This window comes from Phycodurus eques, chromosome 5 (assembly GCF_024500275.1).
Source record: "Phycodurus eques isolate BA_2022a chromosome 5, UOR_Pequ_1.1, whole genome shotgun sequence".
In the NCBI taxonomy this organism is placed as follows: domain Eukaryota; kingdom Metazoa; phylum Chordata; class Actinopteri; order Syngnathiformes; family Syngnathidae; genus Phycodurus; species Phycodurus eques.
Genome location: NC_084529.1, coordinates 11,878,022 through 11,899,234, shown reverse-complemented (window position 1 = coordinate 11,899,234; position 21,213 = coordinate 11,878,022). Strand labels below are relative to the sequence as shown.

The window sequence follows — 21,213 nt, the reverse complement described above, 5'->3', positions numbered from 1 at the left end:
AAGGGCTTAGAAGGCTTACATAAAGGTGCCTTTTCTCTCACTCTTTGAGACCAACTATTTTCTCTTTTGTCTCTTTGTAGTCTTGTTGACCTTTGTGAACTGCTACAGCGTGAAGGCAGCTACGAGAGTTCAGGACTTCTTCGCTGCAGCCAAGCTGCTGGCTCTTGGCCTGATCATCATCATTGGCTTTGTCAAGATTGGCCAAGGTACCACAACATTTACCTTCTCTAAAGTTTTGAATGCATATGCTGAACTAGTCAATGTTTCAGCCCAACTGGTTGTCCTTTAACAAAGAGTTGAAAGGCTGAAAGGCTAAACTCATAACAGGTGTGTGAGCCATGTAAATTTCCAAAAATGTCCACCTACAGCAGGTATGCCAAACTCAGGCCCGGGGGCCAAATTTGGCCCTCGTTGTAATTATATTTGGCCCGCAAGACCAGAGTCCGTTAGATCTGGCCTGCCAGTATATAGCACATGCCCCACTAATATTACAAATCCCAGAATGCTTTGCTAGTGTGTTGGCCCATCAGTCTCGACCGGCGAGTGCCCCTTCCCCTTTCTGTTGCGGTCGTTAGCAACTATGCTACCAGTCTCCTCGAGCAAATTTATACTTCTCCTTCCCAAAAATGGCCAAACGAAAGATGGAAAACGGTTAACTTCAAAGACAGGCGGGAGGCAGATTGTCTGTTCATTAAAAGTAAAAGACAGACCTGTTTGTCGTGTGCGGAACAACGTGGCTGTAACAAAGAATATAACATAATTGAATTAATGTTTTTTTAATGCCCTTTATCAACTCCTAGGCAGGGACTGTTAATAGTTTGAAGTTTGGATTTTTATTGAAGGACATCCTTATTTTTTTGGGCTGTTTTGTTGTTGGCCTTTGAAAAAAGATTTACATAAAAAAGAAAGGTAGTTGGACTTGACTTACAGTATATGGCTTTCTGTGACTCTTCCAGTCTCTCTGTATCACTGTTGCAACCTGCTGATGACAATCTAAGCTCAGTGGCCAATTCCCCTCTGAGAACATCCTGTTTGAGGTCTCACAATGGTGTTCACATTTCTCTTGGCTTGACTCCTGGGGCCTGCCCCCCCTACTCCCTTTCGGTTGTCAGGCCGCGGGGAGATGAAACCCTTTTCTGTCTGGCTGTTTCAGTAAACATCAGAATAATTAAAAAATAAATAGCAGGAGTATTTCAAACTCCCCTGTTGCACTGCAAAACTGTTCCAGCACAAAAGGCATACAGATCCACCATTCTACATGGCCATGCAGCTGAACACGACAGATTTTAAAAAAAAAAAAAGAGAAAAAAGGAAAAAAATAAAGTAATTTGGCGAGAGTACTTACACGCAAGGCAGCTTTGGATAGTTCACGTCTTTGAACAGATGTACCGAAGGTCCACCAGGAGTCTGGTTGTTTTGTTTACATTGACAAGTACTATTTTGTTTATTGAGAAGTACTATTTTGTTTATTTAAAAAAAGTAAAAAGCTCATCAAATTCCCCAAATTACTGAATTTTCCAAATAAAGCCCAACATGAAGATTCTTACACATTTACCTACTACAATCATTTGAAATTGGAGCATTGACATACTTTTTCTTTTTGTTGTTTCTATTAGTTTTTTTGTTACCAAAAATCCTCCACAAATTCAGGTTTCACACTTGCAACAGTCAACAGGGCGGCCCTCTTGGGTGGTCCTTATTTTCAAACTTTTGATTTTTCCATCAGCGAAGGCCTGGATACGGTGTGAAACCATGAGAAAACACCTCCTGTGACGTTTCACATCGATCGGACATATTTAAGAGGTGCCCCAAAGCCAATTTGGCGCAGTAGTCTAAAAAAAGATGGAAAGTTTGCTTTTGTTAGATTTTTTTGAAAACTGCACATAAAAGTTGGGTTCAAAAGACTCGTTAGGGGTGTAAAACGTGGAGAGAAAAAATTCCCCCCAAAATCGGTAAAAGTTATGCACAAAAGGCACACCTGGGTCACCCACGCTGAGGGAAGCGACGTCGATGATCGACGACCTGGAGAAGGAAGTGTCTTTCTTCCTCGTCCTTCGTGAGGATGGCGCTGTAGCTCTGAATCAGAGCCACGCCCCGTCCTGCAAAGTCGTTGACAACCTTGAAGGACTTGGCTCGGCGGCGGGCGAGCTGGTAGTCCTGGCGGGCCGGCCACTCGGCTGGGTTCACCTCAAGGAAGTCCGACGGGCCAAGGGCGGCCAGAAGAAACTTGGAGCTTGACGAAGCGAAGCCCGGCAGCGTCTTTCTCGTCAAGACAGTCAGGTCAGGCTCCAATGAAATCCGCTTAGGCTTCCGCGCCGTTTCGGTAAAAGGCAGCCACGATCAGCATCTTCTCCGCCAACGTGGTCCTCAGGCCGAACAGAGCGAGCGACACCAGCTCCTTTTAGATGTACCAGAGAGGCCGCCCTTGCGATTTCCTTGTCCTTGTAGGACACGAGTGAGCGGTAGAAGGCCAGGTCCTGGGCCGGAGCACGGGTTGCCAGCGAGGCTTCGTACCACGCCGGTACGTACAGCGTCACAGTGAAGAGGACGAAGCAGGCCAAGTTCTTCTCCACCATCTTGGTGAGCTTGAACTGTATGCGGAATAAGATGATCTTCAATGCATATATCAGTTTGCCCATCCAGTGAGCGCAGTGGTAGGCTCCAGGCTTGGACATACTGATTCCTCGAGGGGGAACGCCGCCCAGAGCGACGATCGTCAAGTTGAGGAGTTCCCGATAGTCATCGCGGGCTATCTTGGAGCTTCCCCTTCCAGAACATGATGACTTCGTTACTGGTGGGCTGTCTGGTCGATGGACTCGCATCCGGCCTTGAAGCGTTTGAAGAGTTGGATGAGTCGACGGTGCAAAATAGGCGCCGAATGATTTGTCGGCCACGATCTCAAGAATGTGGTGCTGGCAGGCCAGGTGCTGGAGATCGAGTCGCTGCTGGATGTAGGTACAGGCTCCGCCGCGCGCGGCAGTGTTGGAGGCAGTAGTGTCGAAAGACATCCCCACAACGCGTTCGGCGATGCCCAAATCCTCCAGGCAGCTGATAACCGCGGTGGCAACATCGTCACCCTTCCCGCTGGGCAAGCGTGGGACGCCGAGGAGCTTGTTAACGCCATCCCCGGAAACGAGGATGGGAAGGCGCTCGTCTGCTGTTGTGTCGGTGATATCGGCGATGATCTTTCCGTCCCAGTGGACAACGAGGGGGACGCCCGGAACGTACGCCTCCCGGATCTCCATCGCCACATCCTCCCTGACGCGCCTCCGGTGTCGTTGAAGCAATTGCCGGTTGACTGCAAGGTTCGAGGGGATTGGGCTGTACGCCTCAGCAGCAGCGTGGAGGATGTGGACAGCACTCCGGTCAGCTGTCCTTGTTCGATCGAGCGCAGCTGCAATCTGCGGGGTCACCGCCGAGGCTCGAGCTCTACTGCGCTTTGGGGGGGAGGGAGCAAAAGAGGGCCCGGCGGCATCATCATTGCCATAGTCTTCATCAGCTGTTTCTGTGGCACTGCTCGAGGAAGAACTTGCCAGTTCGACTGTGCCCTCTTCCGGGGTGGCGGTGCGCTTCCTGGATCGTTTCATACGACGCCTTTCAAGAGCCGTCGATGCCCATATTTACCCCCTTGCGGCCGTCCTTGTCGCGCTGCATGGCGAGGAATCTCCGATCTTCCATGTTGAGAGTCAACTCGACGTCCTTCATGGCAACGTCGAAGAGGAGGTCGAGGCGGGTCATGATTTCTTCACGCTTTTTTGTCTCTGTTGGGGAATTGCGGCGCTTGTGTTTCCCCAGCACACGCCACAGATGATCATACTCATTTGTTATCTGCGTGGTGTTTTTCCTTTGTGGAGAGCTTGGCCTTCTCCCAGAACAAGAACACCTCCTCCACCACCAGGTTCGCCGCCTCCTTAACCGTCTTCTTTTCTTGATTGTGGAAGTGGAAGAAACGACTCAGCACTTCCTTCAAGGAGGACAGCTGCTTACCCATCATCAGTTGGGGGTTCGGCTGGCCGATGAGCCAGACCTCCGTCGCCTTCCTCGTTGCTTTCGCGGTCGCCATGCTTGTCACTCGAATACTTGCCACAACACAAATAACACTTGAAACTGAGGGAGAACAAAATTAGTAAATAATAAAATATGGTAACTGAAATACAATTGACCACACAAAATGTTTTTTTATCAACGTTTTACACCCTAACGAGTCTTTTGAACCCAACTTTCAAGTACACTTTTTTCAAAAATTTCCAAACAAATGTATGCTTGGTAATTTTTATACTATTGCGGCAAATTGGCTTTGGAGCACCTCTTAAATATGTCCGATCGATCTGAAACTTCACAGGAAGTGTTTTCTCATGGTTTCACACCATATCCAGGCCTTCGCTCATTGAAATACAAATAAAGTTCACCCTACAACAGGCCCATTAAATTTTAAACTTGCGAGGTTACAGTTTGTAACATGTCTAAAGCAAACCAGTTTCGTCTTCGTTTCTTCTACAAACGTTAAGAACTACTTTTTCATTTTTAAGAACTACTTTTCATAAATTTTAGATATCAACTTTATAGTGGGTACGGAAAGTATTCAGACTACCTTAAAATCTTCACTCTTAGTTATATTATAGCCATTTGCTAAATTATTATATAGCCATTTGCTAAAATAATTTTTAATTTTTTCCCCTCATTTAATGTACACACAGGATCCCATATTGACAGAAAAAAACGGAATTGTTGAACTTTTTTCAGATTTATTAAAAAACTGAAATATCACAGCCATAAGTATTCAGACCCTTTGCTGTGACACTCATATACAACCCCAATTCCAATGAAGTTGGGACGTTGTGTTAAACAAATAAAAACAGAATACAATGATTTGCAAATCACGTTTGACCTATATTTAATTGAATACACTACAAAGACAAGATATTTAATGTTCAAACTGATAAAATTTATTGGTTTTTTTTTAGCAAATAATCATTAACTTAGAATTTTATTGCTGCAACACGTTCGAAAAAAGCTAGGACAGGGTCATGTTTACCACTGTGTTACATCACCTTTTCTTTTAACAACATTCAATAAACGTTTGGGAACTAAGGACACTAATTGTTGAAGCTTTGTTGGTGGAATTCTTTCCCATTCTTGGCTGATGTACAGCTTCAATTGTTCAACAGTCCGGGGTCTCCGTTGTCGTATTTTACACTTCATAATGCGCCACAAGATATTTAATGTTCAAACTGATAAGTTTTATTGTTTTTAGCAAATAATCATTAACTTAGAATTTTATGGCTGCAACACGTTCCAAAAAAGATGGGACAGGTGGCAAAAAAGACTGAGAAAGTTGAGGAATGCTCATCAAACACCTGTTTGGAACATCCCACAGGTGAGCGGGCTAATTGGGAACAGGTGGGTGCCATGATTGGGTATAAAATAAGCTTCCCTGAATTGCTCAGTCATTCACAAGCAAAGATGGGGCGGGGTTCACCTCTTTGTGAACAAGTGCGTGAGAAAATAGTAAAACAATTTAAAGACAATGTTCCTGTCAGAGAAGTTTCGTCAAAACAACTGAGACAAGCCTGAGGACTGCATCGAAGTGAACTCACACCAACCAAGATTGTCCTTTTCTGCTCGCGAGGGACAGCAGAGCAACTCACTGGAAGAGTGCTCACCAAGTCTGTCAAAGGAATGCTGCCCTCGTCCGCTATTTATTTGAAGTAAAGCAGGATGCAACACAATTGAACTTTTACCGAAATGCGCAGCTGCACCGGAAAATGCTTAGATCGTTTCCTGTTATTTTAACAGTTTTTAACAGACAGCATAGTTATACCTCTGCTTGAGCAAGTGAGTTGAGTTAAGCTCTCTTAAGCTTGAGTTAAGTGTGAAACAGACAGCTTCCTTGTCTCGTCCACAAATCTGTGTGGGTGAATTTCTACAAAATGTGAATATGCTTTAAACATGATAACTATAATAGTAATGAATTCTTTCACATTTCCACCCTGTTTATCATGATTAAAATAAAACAAAACATCAAACATTATCAAAAGCTATTGCTTGAGTGGGAAGAAAACTACTCAAAAACCCAGTGGGGAAAAAGGTAGAAACCCTTCCCAAGCAAGAGCCAAGCACAAAGGTGAGGGCAAGGACTAAAGCTGTTTTTGGTCCAATATATGTATATACAAGGTAAACCCGGAAACATCAAACAGTATATTTGGCCGACAGGACTGCGGTCAGCCTTTGTCCGGTGGTCTCTTCCCGAGAGGGGTGTGTTTGGCACGGAAAACCCTCTCTCCAACTGTGGTCTTTCGTCGGTACACTGAGGTGTACGTGGTGGAGATCCTACCCCGAGGGACTGGCGTCGCTAGGCCCGTCAGCAGGGAATCGGAGGAGCTTGCACTGCGTCTGGTGGATCCAGCCGTCACGCCCCACGACCTTTACAGCCGTAGGAGTTGCTGCAATCACCTGGTGGGGGCCGTCCCAGCGTTCCCTGTCCCAGCGAGGTCGTCTCAACACTTTGAGGAAGACTTGGTCTCCCACGCGGACGTGGTTTGTCTGTGGATCAGAACACACTGGCAAGTCATTGTGTTTATGCATCTCTCTCCGGTCGAACATGTTTTTCATATGGGCTGGGACCGATGTGCCAGTTGCCGGTGATTCTGACAAGTCGAGGTCTGGAAGTCTATATGGGCGGCCATATAGAATTTCAAATGGGGATAGTGTTTTTCCTTCGGCTGGCACTATCCTCATTGCCGTGGCGACGATTGGAACACAGTCAGGCCATTGTCTTTTTGTTTCCCTCATTGTCTTTACGAGTCTAGCTTTGATAGTTCCGTTGGTACGTTCCACAAGCCCTGCAGACTGTGGATGGTACACGCAATGACGCTTTAAGTCGATTTTCAGCAGCTGTCCAACTTTTGTCACAGCGTCATTCACAAAATGTGTGCCATTGTCACTTCGAATCACACTTAGAATGCCGAACGTTGGAATAATGCGATTACACAGTGCTTTTACGACTGTCTTTGCATCAGCATGCGCTGTTGGAAACAACTCAACCCATTTGGAGAACACATCAATTATCACCAAGCAATATTGCATCCCCAATGCTTTGTTTAACTCAATGTAATCCATATGGATGTTTGAAACGGTTCTGGAGGTAAAGGAAATGTTCCTCTTCATGGTCGTAAATACCCTTGTGCGTTGTTCTTCAAACAGATAACACATTGTTTGCAAAAAAATTAAAGGAGGCCAAACACCTTATGATTGCTTCTGAGAAAATCCTTGGGATAACCTTGTGAATGTTAATTTTCCGCCTTTGAACGTAAACCAGTATTGGCTGTCGGGGTGGACAGAAATGCTCCAAAAGGCATTACTTAGGTCCACCACCGAGAACCACCTGGTTCCGGGTTGTAATGAGCTCACAAGAGTGTGTGGATTAGAAACATTTGGCGCACGCGATTGCACTGATTGGTTTATTGCACGCAAATCCTGGATAAATCTCCATTTGTTTGTTTGTGCTTTTCGGACTGGGAATATAGGCGTATTACACGGTGAGTCTGGGCACGCGCGTAAAATTCCTGCCTTTTTTAGTTCGTCAACTATGGGTTGGATGCCTATTTCAGCGTCTTTTTTCAGCGGGTATTGTCGAACTATTGGTCGATATTCCGTTTTTCCCTGTATAATTACTGGCGGTGTGTTTGTCATGAGTCCAACGTCAGCGGGTCCAATGCTCCACAGCCCGGATGGGAGATGACAAATGGCATCTTCCTCAACAGGGGCGACCACATAAACTTCGGCTAATCAGCTGTAGTGGACTCGTGCAAACGTATCAAAATTCCATCGAACATGCAATCGGAACCATCCTGATTCTGTTTCTTCAATGTCGGTGAATTTCTGTGACGAAACCCAAATTTCGTGTGGAATCGTTCCGGCCAAATCGTTCGTGTCTCTCCATTCTCGTTGCTCCGGCTTTGCGAGTGAAATGTGTGGATGTTGCCCAGGAGGAAGCAGCGTTTTTACTTCCGCAGTGAGTCTAACAGTGGCAAAGCACCACTTTCCTTTCCAATAATCGTAATTGACCTGCACTTGTTGTTCAGCCAATCCCAAAAACAATTTGGTGTAATCTGGACCAGGGCCCGGGGATTCTTTGTACCTAATGGTGACATGCAAATTGTTTCGGTGTTGCATGTCGCCTCCAGGCCGGACCCCTTGTGAGGTACTTCTAGTAAGTTCTCAATGACCACGTTCTTCCTCGGGCAAATCCAGCGACCAATAATAATGTGCCCCATTTTCTCGAATTTTGATGCTTGCTTCCATTTGCCCCTGTTTGTTGACTGTGATGCTAATGTCCAATTGTGTCTATGCATCGCGGCCTAATAAATTGAACGAGCACCGTGGCTGTAGAACTGCTTCTACACACGCCTTTTTATTTGGGTCATCGGTGCTCCGCAACTCAATGGTATGGTATGGGTTGAACTAAACCGTGAGTTCCGCGCATGTAAACCTTTTTTCTGGTTGGTTTAACTGTCGCGGGGTCCCATTTTCCTAAAACGGTCACATCAGCGCCTGTGTCTACCAGGAAAACGGTTGGACTAGTAAAGTCAGTTCTGGTTTCATCATGGGTTCAGTTTGATGATGCATTAAGTAATTCTCGAGGTCGAACATGTGTTTAATGTTTTCTTCAACATCTTCATCATTGTCACTATCGGAGGAGGAATTCAGAGGGTTGGACACCAATCTGCGGTCCGCGGCCCCTCTGGAGTCCCAGCCTAGTCATTCATCATCAGATGAATCGTCAACACGGCGTCGACTAGGCTTGGCCTTGGCTTACATTGGCGAGCGCGATGACCTTCTTTGCCGCAGTTGAAACACTTGCCTTCTCTGAACCACTGTTGCTTTTTGGGCGATAATTTGGACAAGTCAAATGGAGGTTTTTTGTTGTTCCCGTCACGTGGTCCCCCTTTTTGTGTCACGACTAAAGAAAGAGTCGTATTTTGACCCTGTTGTTAATGCCAATAGCTTCAAAATTTCCTTTTCTGCAGTCTTACGACTTCGAATTTGTCTGGCCCTATCAAGAAGGGCAACAAAACCACTGTTTACCGTGGGTGTTGTCTTTTCTCTTCTGTCTGTCTTTGAGAGATAATTTACTGAGAAGTTTGTCCAATTCTTCACAGTTGTCTACATTTCCAGAAAATCCGTACTTTTTCTGCCATTTTCCGGTGAATTGTGTTGTACCCTTGTAATCAATTTCAACCAAAACTGCACTTTTCCTTTACTTCAGCCTCGGAAAATGGACAATTGGATTTTTTGGTTAACTTTGCCGCCATTTCTGACGGTCTTATTTCTTATAGGTGTCTAGATATGGTTCCTCAGTTTCGGGAAAAATTCAAGGTGCCTGACTTCTACCAAGCTTCTACTCCCAATTCGGAGCGGGTATTCCTGGGTGTTTTTACTCACAACCCTTGGTCAGTTTTAGATTTCCCAAACTTTGGACATTCACTCTTGTACACATTCACTCTCACAGACTGATCAGTTTCTGTGTCCTGAAACTAAGAGTTTCTCTTCGGAAGTAGCGATCTTCCTACTATCTAATTCTTTTGAAAATAGGAAATATACTAGTCGTTCGACAATTGTTATTCTGTGCTATTTTCCCTGTGTTATACAAACACTGACCTGTGACAATCTCTCCGTTGGTTGAGACACATCCAATTCGTAGGATGACGTTTGTGTTTTCCCGGCGGAAGATGTCCGAGGACTGGCCTCGTGGAAAAGGAGGACTTTCCGGGTCTCCTGGAGACTCGGACAGTGCACCGTTTTCCGTTGTCGTCGATCATCCACCGAAGAGAAGACGTTGTCATCCGGCTCGAAGGACCAAGTTTTAGAATGTCAGAGAAGTTTCTTCAAAACAACTGAGACAACCCTGAGGACTGTATCGAAGTGAACTCACACCAACCAAGATTGTCCTTTTCTGCTCGCGAGGGACAGCAGTGCAACTTGCTGCCCTTGTCCGCTATTTATTTGAAGCAAAGCAGGAAACAACACAATGGAACTTTTACCGAAATGCGCAGCTGCACCGGAAAATGCTTAGATCGTTTCCTGTTATTTTAACAGTTTTTAACAGACAGCATAGTTATACCTCTGCTTGAGCAAGTGTGAAACTAACAGCTTGAGTTAAGTGTGAAACAGACAGCTTCATTGTCTCGTCCACAAATCTGTGTGGACGAATTTCTACAAAATGTGAATATGCTTTAAACATCATAATTATAATAGTAATGAATTCTTTCACAGTTCCTCAACGTACAACTGCAAGAAATTTAGGGATTTCATTATCTACGTCCCACAATCTCCTCATCAAAAGGTTCAGAGAATCTGGAGAAATCACTGCATGTAAGCGGCAAGGCCGAAAAGCAACATTGAATGCCAGTGACCTTCGAGCCCCCAGGCGGCACTGCATCAAAAACCGACATCAATGTGTAAAGGATATCGCCACATGGGCTCAGGAACACTTCAGAAAACCAATGTCAGTAAATACAGTTCGGCGCTATATCCGTAAGTGCAACTTGAAACTCTACTCTGCAAAGCAAAAGCCATTTATCAACAACACCCAGAAACGCCGTCGGCTTCTCTGGGCCTGAGCTCATCTAAGATGGACTGATGCAAAGTGGAAAAGTGTTCTATGGTCCGATGAGTCCACATTTCAAATTGTTTTTGAAAATTGTGGATGTTGTGTCCTCCGGGCCAAAGAGGAAAAGAACCATCCAGACTGTTATGGACGCAAAGTTCAAAAGCCAGCATCGGTGATGGTATGGGGCTGTGTTAGTGCCAATGGCATGGGTAACTTACACATCTGTGAAGGCACCATTAATGCTGAAAGGTACATACAGGTTTTGGAGAAACATATGCTGCCATCCAAGCAATGTCTTTTTCATGGACGCCCCTGCTTATTTCAGAAAGACAATGCCAAACCACAATCTGCACGTGTTACAACAGCGTGGCTTCAAAGTAAAAGAGTGCGGGGACTAGACTGGCCTGCCTGCAGTCCAGACCTGTCTCCTATTGAAAATGTGTGGCGCATTATGAAGCGTAAAATACGGCAACGGCGACTCCGGACTGTTGGAACAGCTGAAGCTGTATATCAAGCAGGAATGGGAAAGTATTCCACCTACAAAGCTTCAACAATTAGTGTCCTCAGTTCCCAAACGTCTATTGAATGTTGTTAAAAGAAAAGGTGATGTAACACAGTGACATGACCCTGTCCGAGCTTTTTTGGAACGTGTTGCAGCTATAAAATTGTAAGTTAATCATTAATTGCTAAAAACAATAGTTTATCAGTTTGAACAGTAAATATATTGTCTTTGTCGTGTATTCAATTAAATATAGGTCAAAAACATGATTTACAAATCATTGTATTCTGTTTTTATTTATGTTTAACACAATGTCCCACCTTCTTGGAATTGGGGTTGTATAACTGGCCCGACAGAAATGTGACATCAAAATCAAGACAAAAAAAAATGGCAGCATGTTGCAATGGAATTGTAGGTTAGCTCTTTAAGAAGTTGATGGCAAGACGGAAGAAGCTATTGGAATGTCTGCCCGTTCTAGTTTGCATTGATCGGTAGCGGCAACCTGAGGGAAGGAGCTGGAAGAGCTGGTGACCAGGATGTGGAGGGTCCGAGAGGATTTTACACGCTCTTGTCTTAGTTCTGGCAGCGTGCAAGTCCTCAAGGGTGGGTAGGGGGGTACCGACAATCCTTTCAGCAGTTTTGATTGTCCGTTGCAGTCGGAGTTTGTCCTTTTTTGTAGCAGCACCAAACCAGACTGTGATGGAAGAACACAGGACTGATTCGATGACTGCTGTGTAGAACTGCCTCAGCAGCTCCTGTGGCAGGCCGTGCTTCCTCAGAAGCCGCAGGAAGTACATCCTCTGCCGGGCCTTTTTGAGGACGGAGTTGATGTTGATCGCCCACATCAGAGCCTGTAATTCCAAGGAACTTGAAGGTCTTGATTGTTGACACAAGGCAGCTGGACAGCGTGAGGGGCAGCTGTGGCGAAGGATGCCTCCTGAAGTCAATGATCATCTCTACAGTCTTGAGCGTGTTCAGCTCCAGGTTGTGTCAGCCGCACCACAGCTCCAGCCGCTCCACTTCCTGTCAATATGCAGACTCATCACAGTCTTTGATGAGGCCGATGACAGTGGTGTCATCTGCAAACTTCAGGAGTTTGACAGCCGGCTGCATTAAGGTGCAGTGGTTCGTGTAGCGAGAGAAGAGCAGCGGAGAGAGGACACAACCTTGGAGCGCCCCAGTGCTGATGCTGCGTGTGGATGAAGTGGCCTCACCTGCTTTGTCCTGCCCTTCCGAAAGCTGTAAATCCACTGACAAATGGAAGGCGAGACGCTGAGTTGGAAAAGCTTTGAGGAAAGGAGTTCAAGGATGATGGTGTTGAACGCTGAGCTGAAGTCCACGAACAGGATTGTCGCGTAGGTGCCTGCACTGTTGGCGGTGTTCTAGGATGAAGTGCCGTCCAATGTTGACTGCATCATCTGCAGACTTGTTTGCTTGGTAGGCAAACTGCAGTGGAGCGTTTGAAACAGTGTGGTACTTTGCACAGTTCCAGAGATCTATTGAAGATCTGTGTGAAAACTGGAGCGAGCTGAGATCTATTGAAGATCTGTGTGAAGACTGGAGCGAGCTGGTTCGCACAAATGTCTCACATTTTTTTCGTGGATGGTCAACACAGAAGTCAGAGGTGTGATTGTGGTCGGCGTTGTGGCTGGCTGGGTATGGGGTGTGAAAGCGTCCTTTTCAAATCTGCAGTAGAAGGTATTCAAGTCGTTGGCTAGTGTACGATTATTCTCAGCTTGGGGTGATCGTCGCTTGTAATTAGTCAGCGATTGGAATGCATGCAGACTGATTTAGAGTCGTGAGGGCTAAACTGTTTTTCCAACTTTGCTGCATAGTTCCTCTTTGCAATGTTACTTTCTTTAGTCAGCTGGTTTCTAGCTCGATTATACAGGGCCCTGCCCCCGCTTTGATATGCGTCCTCCTTAGCTTGACGAAGCTGCTTAAGTTTGGCAGTGAACCACGGCTTGTTGTTGTTGAATGTGCGAAATGACTTTGTTGGTACACAAACCTCTTCACAGAAACTGATATAGGATGTGACAGTGTCCGGATATTCATCCAGGCTGCCAGCTGAATTTTCAAAGACACTCCAGTCTGTGCAGTCTGAACAGCTTTGAAGTTAAATTTTTGCTTAATTGCTCCACTTTTTCACTGTTTTCACTGTAGGCTTTGCGCATTTAAGTTCTTGTCTGTATGTCGGTATTAAGTGAATGAAGCAGCACAGTGCTGCACGAGGTTTGTCATGGTATGTGTTTTTAGCGTTGTATAGCAGTGGTCCAAAATTGTATTTTCCCTGATAGGGGGGAAACTCAGCGGATTTGTGAAAGTCCGGATTAGAGTCCTTGATGTTTAGCAAGTCTCCCCTTGAGTAAGTGAGTCGCGTAATGTCTCCAAAGACGAACGAAAGAAAAAACGATACTAGAGAGCCCGCAACAGGGGCATCCACACGGGTAGGCGCCATCTTTTGGTCACGACTCACAGCTTGTGACCATAGGTGAGGGTAGGAACGTAGATCTACCCCCTTTCAGCTTAGCTCCTTCTTTACCACAATGGACCTATACAAAGTCCGCATCACTGCAGACGCTGCACCGATCCGCCTGTCGATTTCCCGTTCCATTCTTCCCTCTCTCGTGAACAAGACCCCAAGAAACTTGAACTCCTTCACTTGGGGCAGGATCTCATCCCCGACTTGGAGAGGGCACCCCACCCTTTTCCCACTGAGGACCATGGTCTTAGATTTGGAGGTGCTGATTTTCATCCCAGCCGCTTCACACTCAGCTGTGAACCGCTCCAGTGAGAGTTGGAGATCATGGCTTGATGAACCCAACAGAACCACATTATCTTCAAAAAGTAGAGATGCAATACTGAGGCCACCGAACCGGACCCCCTCTACGCCCAGGCTGCGCCAAGCAATTCTGACCATAAAAGTAATGAACAGAATCGGTGACAAAGGGCAGCCTTGGCGGAGTCCAGCCTTCACCGGAAATGAGTCTGATTTACTGCCAGAAATGCTGACCAAACTCTGAGACTGGTCGTACAGGGACCAAACAACCCGTATCAGGGGGTTCGGTACCCAATACTCCCAAAGCACCCCCAGAGGTGCAGAGGTGTGTCAACCAGGACAGCCCCACAACATCCAGAGCCTTTCGGAATTCCGGGCAAATCTCATCTACACCCGGGGCCTTGCCACCTAGGAGCTTTTTAACCACCTCGGTGAGCTCAACCCCAGAGATGGGAGAGCTTGAACATGGTGTTCCCTATGGACAATCTGTGATGAGCACAGAAGTCAAGTAACAGAACACCGCTCAGTTTCTCATCGGAGGGGCCGTTCCTCCCAGCCACACCCTTCCAGGTCTCATTGTCATTGCCCACGTGAGCATTGAAGTCCCCCAGCAGAACGATGAGCGCTCTCCAGCACCCCTCCCAAGGACTCCAAAAAGGGTGGGTACTCTGAAGTGCTGTTGGGTGCATAGTTACAAACAACAGTCGGGACCCATACCCCCCCACGCGAAGGTGGAGGGAGGCTACTCTCTCATCCACTGGGGTGAACCCCAATGTACAGGCACCGAGCCGGGGGGGAAATAAATATACCCACACCTGCTCGGTGTCTCTCACCCTAGGCCCCGCGACCCTAGTGAAAATGGATGTATGGATGATTGAGTGAGGATGTGCAGTACCTTCAGTGGTACATTTTCACACATAACAAATATGCATTGCATCCAGAAAGTATTCAGAGTTTTCCATTTTCCGTACCGCTTATTCTCACTAGGGTCGGGGGGCATGCTGGAGCATATCCCAGCCAACTTGGGCGAGAGGTAGGGTACAGCCTGAACTGGTCACCAGTCAATTGCAGGGCACCTATAGACAAACAACCATTTGCTGACACCTACCAACCGGAGTACCCGGAGAAAATTCATGCGGGCACGGGGAGAACATGCAAACGCCACACAGGCTAGGCTGGAGTTGAACCTGGGCTTCAGAACAGTGAGGAAGATGCGTTCCACTGTTCCGCCCCTCAAATTTTTTAAAAATAAAAAACTTAAGAAATCACATGTAGTTATGTATTCATAGCATTTCCCATGAAACTAAACAATGGAGCAAGATAAATCACATTTCCCCATCATTATTGCATTGTATGTGTTGACAATACAGGAATTAACAATACAGTTTCTGTGAAGATGTGTGTGTGTACCAACAAAATCCTTTCGCACATTCAACAACAACAAGCCGTGGTTCACTGCTAAACTTAAGCAGCTTCGCCAAGGTAAGAAGGATGCATATCAGAGCGGGGACAGGGCCCTGTATAATCGAGCTAGAAACCAGCTGACTAAAGAAATTAACATTGCAAAGAGAAAGAAATTAACATTGCAAAGAGGAACTATCCAGCAAAGTTGGAAAAACAGTTTAGCGCTAAAGACTGGCATGAATTCCAATCGCTGACTAGTTACAAGTGACGATCCCCCCAAGCTGAGAACAATAGCACACAAGCCAACGACTTGAATACCTTCTACTGCAGATTTGAAAAGGACAGTTTCACACCCCACACCCACCCGGCCGCACCACAATCACACCTCTGACTTCTGCGTTAACCATCCATGAACAGGATGTGAGACGTATCTTCAAACAATAAAAGATTAACAAAGCGGCAGGCCCAGACCATGTGTCCCCGTCCTGCCTCAAAGTCTGCGCGGACCAGCTCGCGCCAGTCTTCACTCAGATCTTCAATAGATCTCTGGAACTGTGTGAAGTACCATGCTGTTTCAAATGCTCCACCATCATTCCAGTCCCCAAGAAACCTGCAATCTCGGGTCTAAATGACTACAGGCCTGTCGCTTTGACATCTGTGGTCATGAAGTCCTTTGAACGTCTCGTGCTGGACCACCTCAAGAGTGTCACAGGTCGCCTGCTGGACCTCCTGCAGTTTGCCTACCAACCGAACAGGTCTGCGGATGATGCAGTCAACATGGGACTGCACTTCATCCTAGAACACCTCGCAGTGCAGGGACCTACGCGAGGATCCTGTTCGTGGACTTCAGCGTTCAACACCATCATCCCTGAACTCCTTTCATCCTCCAGCTCAGCGTCTCATCTGCCACCTGCCAGTGGATTTACAGCTTTCTGACGGGCAGGAGACAGCAGGTGAGGCTGGGGGAGGCCACCTCATCCACACGCAGCATCAGCACTGGGGCACCCCAAGGTTGTGTCCTCTCTCCGTTGTTCTTCTCACTCTACACGAACGACTGCACCTCAGCGCACCCGACTGTCAAACTCCTGCTGAAGTTTGCAGATGACACCACTGTCATTGGCCTCATCATGGACGGTGACGAGTCTGCATATCGACAGGAAGCGGAGCGGCTGGAGCTGTGGTGCGGCCTGTAGAGAGACTGTAGAGATGATCGTGGACTTCAGGAGGCATCCTTCGCCACAGCTGCCCCTCACGCTGTCCAGCTACCTTGTGTCAACCGTCGAGACCTTCAAGTTCCTGGGAATTACAGTTGCTCAGGACCTGAAGTGGGCGACCAACATCAACTCCGTCCTCAAAAAGGCCCAGCAGAGGATGTACTTCCTGCGGCTTCTGAGAAAGCACGGCCTGCCACCAGAGCTGCTGAGACAGTTCTACAAGGCGGTCATCGAATCAGTCTTGTGTTCTTCCATCACAGTCTGGTTTGGTGCTGCTACAAAAAAGGACAAACTCCGACTGGAACGGACAATCAAAACTGCTGAAAGGATTGTCGGTACCCCCCTACCCACCATTGAGGACTTGCACCCTGCCAGAACTAAGACAAGAGCGTGCAAAATCCTCTCGGACATGCTGGCAAATTTTTGACTGGAGTTTGTCACATTTCTGTTAGGCCAATTATGTATTACTCGTGCACTCACTGTAGTTGTCTCGCCATGCTGCACTCTTTGCATATACTGGCCACTCATGCCAGAGTAGCATCTGCTCCATTTGCACACTGATTGAGGAGTATCTGCAACATTTGCACAACCAACATTGTCCCAGACTATCGCACTACTCGTCACTTTAAACCGCGTACACTCCTTGAAGTCTCGGCGCCCTTTGCACAATGGTCGTTGCACCGGACTATTGCAATATTAGTCATTCGAACTCCTCTAAGTGCTAGAAGACTCTGCATCTTTTTGCACGATTGTCAAAAAAAAAAATAATAATGTACCGGCATTACCAGATAACTAGCAACTCTTTACTGCTCAGTGACTGTTTTTTTTTTTTGTCAATGTCTTTCTGTCTCCAAAGTGTTCTGTAAATTGACTGTCTGTTGTCGTACTAGAGCGGCTCCAACTTCCGGAGACAAATTCCTTGTGTGTTTTTGGACATACTTGGCAAATAAAGATGATTCTGATATTAATAGACTAGATTAATAGAAAGGAGCTTGGAGTCATAAATCCATATTTAAAGCATCACAAGTCAGGTGGGTCACAATTTCTTTCTTCTTATTATTAGGTTCCAGTGGGTGTGCTGTCATAATGTATGGCAATTTGGTCATCAGGGGTTTCTCACACATAGTGTGTAGATTTAAGGCTAGCCCTTCTAATAGCAACTTGCCCGGGGGCTGTTGAGTTAGTAACCGACACTGTGTCTGAGAATGTGTGTGCATGTTGCGGGGATCAGCTTCAACAGGAATGTGGCTCGGATACCCTGAAACCATCAGAAATCTGGAGGGCCACAGGAGGGGGTGTGACCATAATGTTCTTCATATTCAAGACTAAACTGAAGTTCTTTCCTAACTTTCCCTCCTCAGAATTGTTGAGCTGCCTTTGAGCAAGGCGGTGCGTTGTCACTCACTTTCTGGAGTTTGATTCCTGCACTGTGTCCCTGCCTAAGTTTGATCCATTCTCTGGGTCACTAATTAATTGTACATCTCAGTTAACTAGAACCACCTCTAAATGTCGTAATCCTTAAATCATCCACATTTTGGGACTTTTGGGGAAAAATGCAGACCTCAGCACCGCGCTCTCGAGTGCTCTCTATGTATTTGGATTTGTAACTATAGTACGTAACTCTGTTTTTCAATTTCCAAAATTCAATGTGCACTGTGCAGTGACTAAATATTCAAATTTTGTATCACTATACAGTTTATCTATGTTGTCTGTGTTTGCTTTTATTTTGCTTTGTTTTACTCTTCTGCCTTCTGCCAGGTCGATATTGCAATTGAGAATCTGTTGTCATTTGCCTTACTTGGTTAAGTAAAGGTTAAATAACTCAAAGGTTAAATAAATACATAAATACATTTACACCAACTACAAGACATTTCTTGTGCTCCTTAGCATCCTTTGTGAATAAATATGATTCTGATCTGTCGTCATGACCTATTATTGTTCCTTTTGTTCATCCTTACTAGGTGGCACCGATGCACTTCTCCCTGAAAATTCCTTCGAGGGCTCCCAGTATGGGTTAGGGAACATCGGCCTGGCGCTGTACAGTGGCCTGTTTGCCTACGGTGGCTGGTAAGTTTGATCAAATTGTGAGCCACTGCACTGCATCCATACCTTGTTTATCACATCGTAGCATGTTACCGTTCTATCATTTATAAATAATAAGACAAAATGCACATACACACACATACACACACACACACACACATCCCTACACTCACACTGAGGAATGAATGACAAATATGGATGATCAACCCAGCTTCTTTTCTAATTACCTTCACACTTAAAAATATTGTGACTAAGCTTTCACCCTCTCCTGTATCCAGGAATTACCTGAATTTTGTTACTGAGGAGATGATCGAGCCTAACAAGTAAGTCACTAATGGTTTGTTACACTGTCATGTAAGCTATCTCGTGAATCAAAAATTAGGTATTTTATATTCATTCTCATTGTTTCTTTCAACTTCAGAAACCTGCCACGAGCCATCATCATCTCTATGCCAATCGTGACAGCAGTGTACGTTCTCACTAACCTGGCGTACTTTACCACCCTCTCAACCGACCAGATGCTCAACTCTGAGGCTGTGGCTGTGGTAATGGCTTTTAGCAGTTGCTTTGAAAAAAAAATAAAACCTCTACAGTTGTTGTGTTAAGAAACAGGGGTGTCGCTATTCACACAGGAGACACAACAACTAGGTTTTGTCTCCTGTATAAATAGCAACACTTCTTTTAAAAATGTGTACCAAGAGCATCCAAAAATAATCACCAAGTTAGTGCAGCATACATCCAGCACTGGACATTTTTTCATGCATGGGTGACATTTTCCCATTGAGTTTAACCCGTCACAGTATTGAACACAGTTAGGGCTGCAGCCATCAAATATTTTAGTATTCTTGTATCCTACTAAACATTTTAGCAAATAATCGAGTGTTCGGATAAACTATATCTTTGCTTGGTTAAAGACCAAATATGAATACAAAAAAAAAAAAGTTAAAGATGAACAACTAATTGTTTTTCTTTTTTAATCAGTTTTGTTTGTTAAATTCACAATGAGCAGCAAACTATTTTGTTGTCTAGAAATATTTTCAGTGAGGCATGAAAACAAATACCCTTCAGTTTAAACTTAGTATTTTTTTCTTCTTAGCATTTGTAGCATTTCTAGAAATTATAAAAAAACACAAGGCATAAGGAGCCTGTTGTGCAACTTCACTTGAGCAGCAACTGTAGCATTTTAGGATGTGACGACATAATACAGTAGGTTTGTGGTTGTGCGTTTATCAGAATCAGAATCATCTTTATTTGCCAAGTATGTCCAAAACACACAAGGAATTTGTCTCCGGTAGTTGGAGCCGCTCTCGTACAACAGACACTCAATTTACAGAACACTTTGGGGACATAAAGACATTGACAAAAAACAATTGTGCAAAAAGATGCAGAGTCCTCTACCACTTAGAGCAGTTCGAATGACTAATATTGCAATAGTCCGGTGCAATGACCATAGTGCAAAGGGCGCTGAGACTTTAAGGAGTGTATGCGGTTTAAAGTGACGAGTAGTGCGATCATCTGGGACAATGTTGGTTGTGCAAATGTGACAGATACTCCTCAATCAGTGTGCAAATGGAGCAGATGCTACTCTGGCATGAGTGGCCAGTATATGCAAATAGTGCAGCATGGCGAGACAACTACAGTGAGTGCACGAGTAATACATAATTGGCCCCACAGAAATGTGACAACGAACTCAAGTAAAAAAATTTCCAGCTTGTTGTAATGGTTGCCGAGTGAAGTTGCTGAGACTAGACTAACTAAACTAAAATGAAGATGAAACAACAACAGCGTCTTATCCCCTACTGACTTTTCTTTATGCTTACAACACACTACCAACCAATGAAATCAAGGTTAATTAATTGTGGCAATGTTGATTCAGTTGGAACCAGTTTGTGGTCTGAAAAATAACATTCTATGGGAATTTGAGAGACATAACCCACTGTCTTAATGTCCTGTAGGATTTTGGCAATAGGCACCTGGGTGTGATGGCTTGGATCATCCCAGTGTTTGTGGGGTTGTCCTGCTTTGGCTCTGTCAATGGTTCTCTCTTCACATCATCAAGGTAACACACCTCCACAATACACCTTTTCTTGCAGATGTATGAAATTCAGAGTGACCTTATATTCTATAGTCATGCACTGACTTCATAAATTGTTGGTTAATACTGGCCAATTGACATCGCAGGTTATTCTTTGTGGGTTCCCGAGAAGGTCACCTGCCCTGTCTGCTGTCAATGATCCACCCAACCCTGCTAACGCCACTTCCATCGCTAATATTCACTGTGAGTATAGTTTAATTATCTCATTTACTACACAAGCACAATATAATGTGGGACATATTATACAAAACTGACTTTTTCAACAACCAAGTAAATATTTTTTCTCTATTTGGTGAAAATGTGTATGGGGCCCAGTTTAAATAATAATCACCCCTGGCCCAAGTTTCTCTGCCCATGACATAACCAGCTAGGCTGGGGGAAGATCTGCTGTTTTCAAGCTGGGACTTGACGATATTGTCTGAAACACTGGGCTCATCTTATTGGAACTTTCCTAGCTCCTCATAACAGGCTAATTTCAACATGACAAAAAATGGGTGTGTGATTCAATTCTTTGTCCATTTTGTATTATGACTCATGAATGTTAGATAGGTATTTATTAAGACAGAT

At 45.2% G+C, this 21,213-nt stretch overlaps 1 protein-coding gene across 1 annotated transcript in view; it reads left to right on the top strand.

Moving 5' to 3' along the window:
• slc7a5 (solute carrier family 7 member 5) overlaps window positions 1–21,213 on the top strand; it is a 36,917-nt gene that overhangs the window by 1,871 nt on the left and 13,833 nt on the right. The window contains exons 2-7 of the mRNA XM_061677510.1: window positions 81–206; window positions 18,470–18,575; window positions 18,830–18,874; window positions 18,973–19,096; window positions 20,507–20,610; window positions 20,733–20,829. Coding sequence (XP_061533494.1) covers window positions 81–206; window positions 18,470–18,575; window positions 18,830–18,874; window positions 18,973–19,096; window positions 20,507–20,610; window positions 20,733–20,829 — 602 coding nt within the window. The remainder of the gene's footprint in view (window positions 1–80; window positions 207–18,469; window positions 18,576–18,829; window positions 18,875–18,972; window positions 19,097–20,506; window positions 20,611–20,732; window positions 20,830–21,213) is intronic.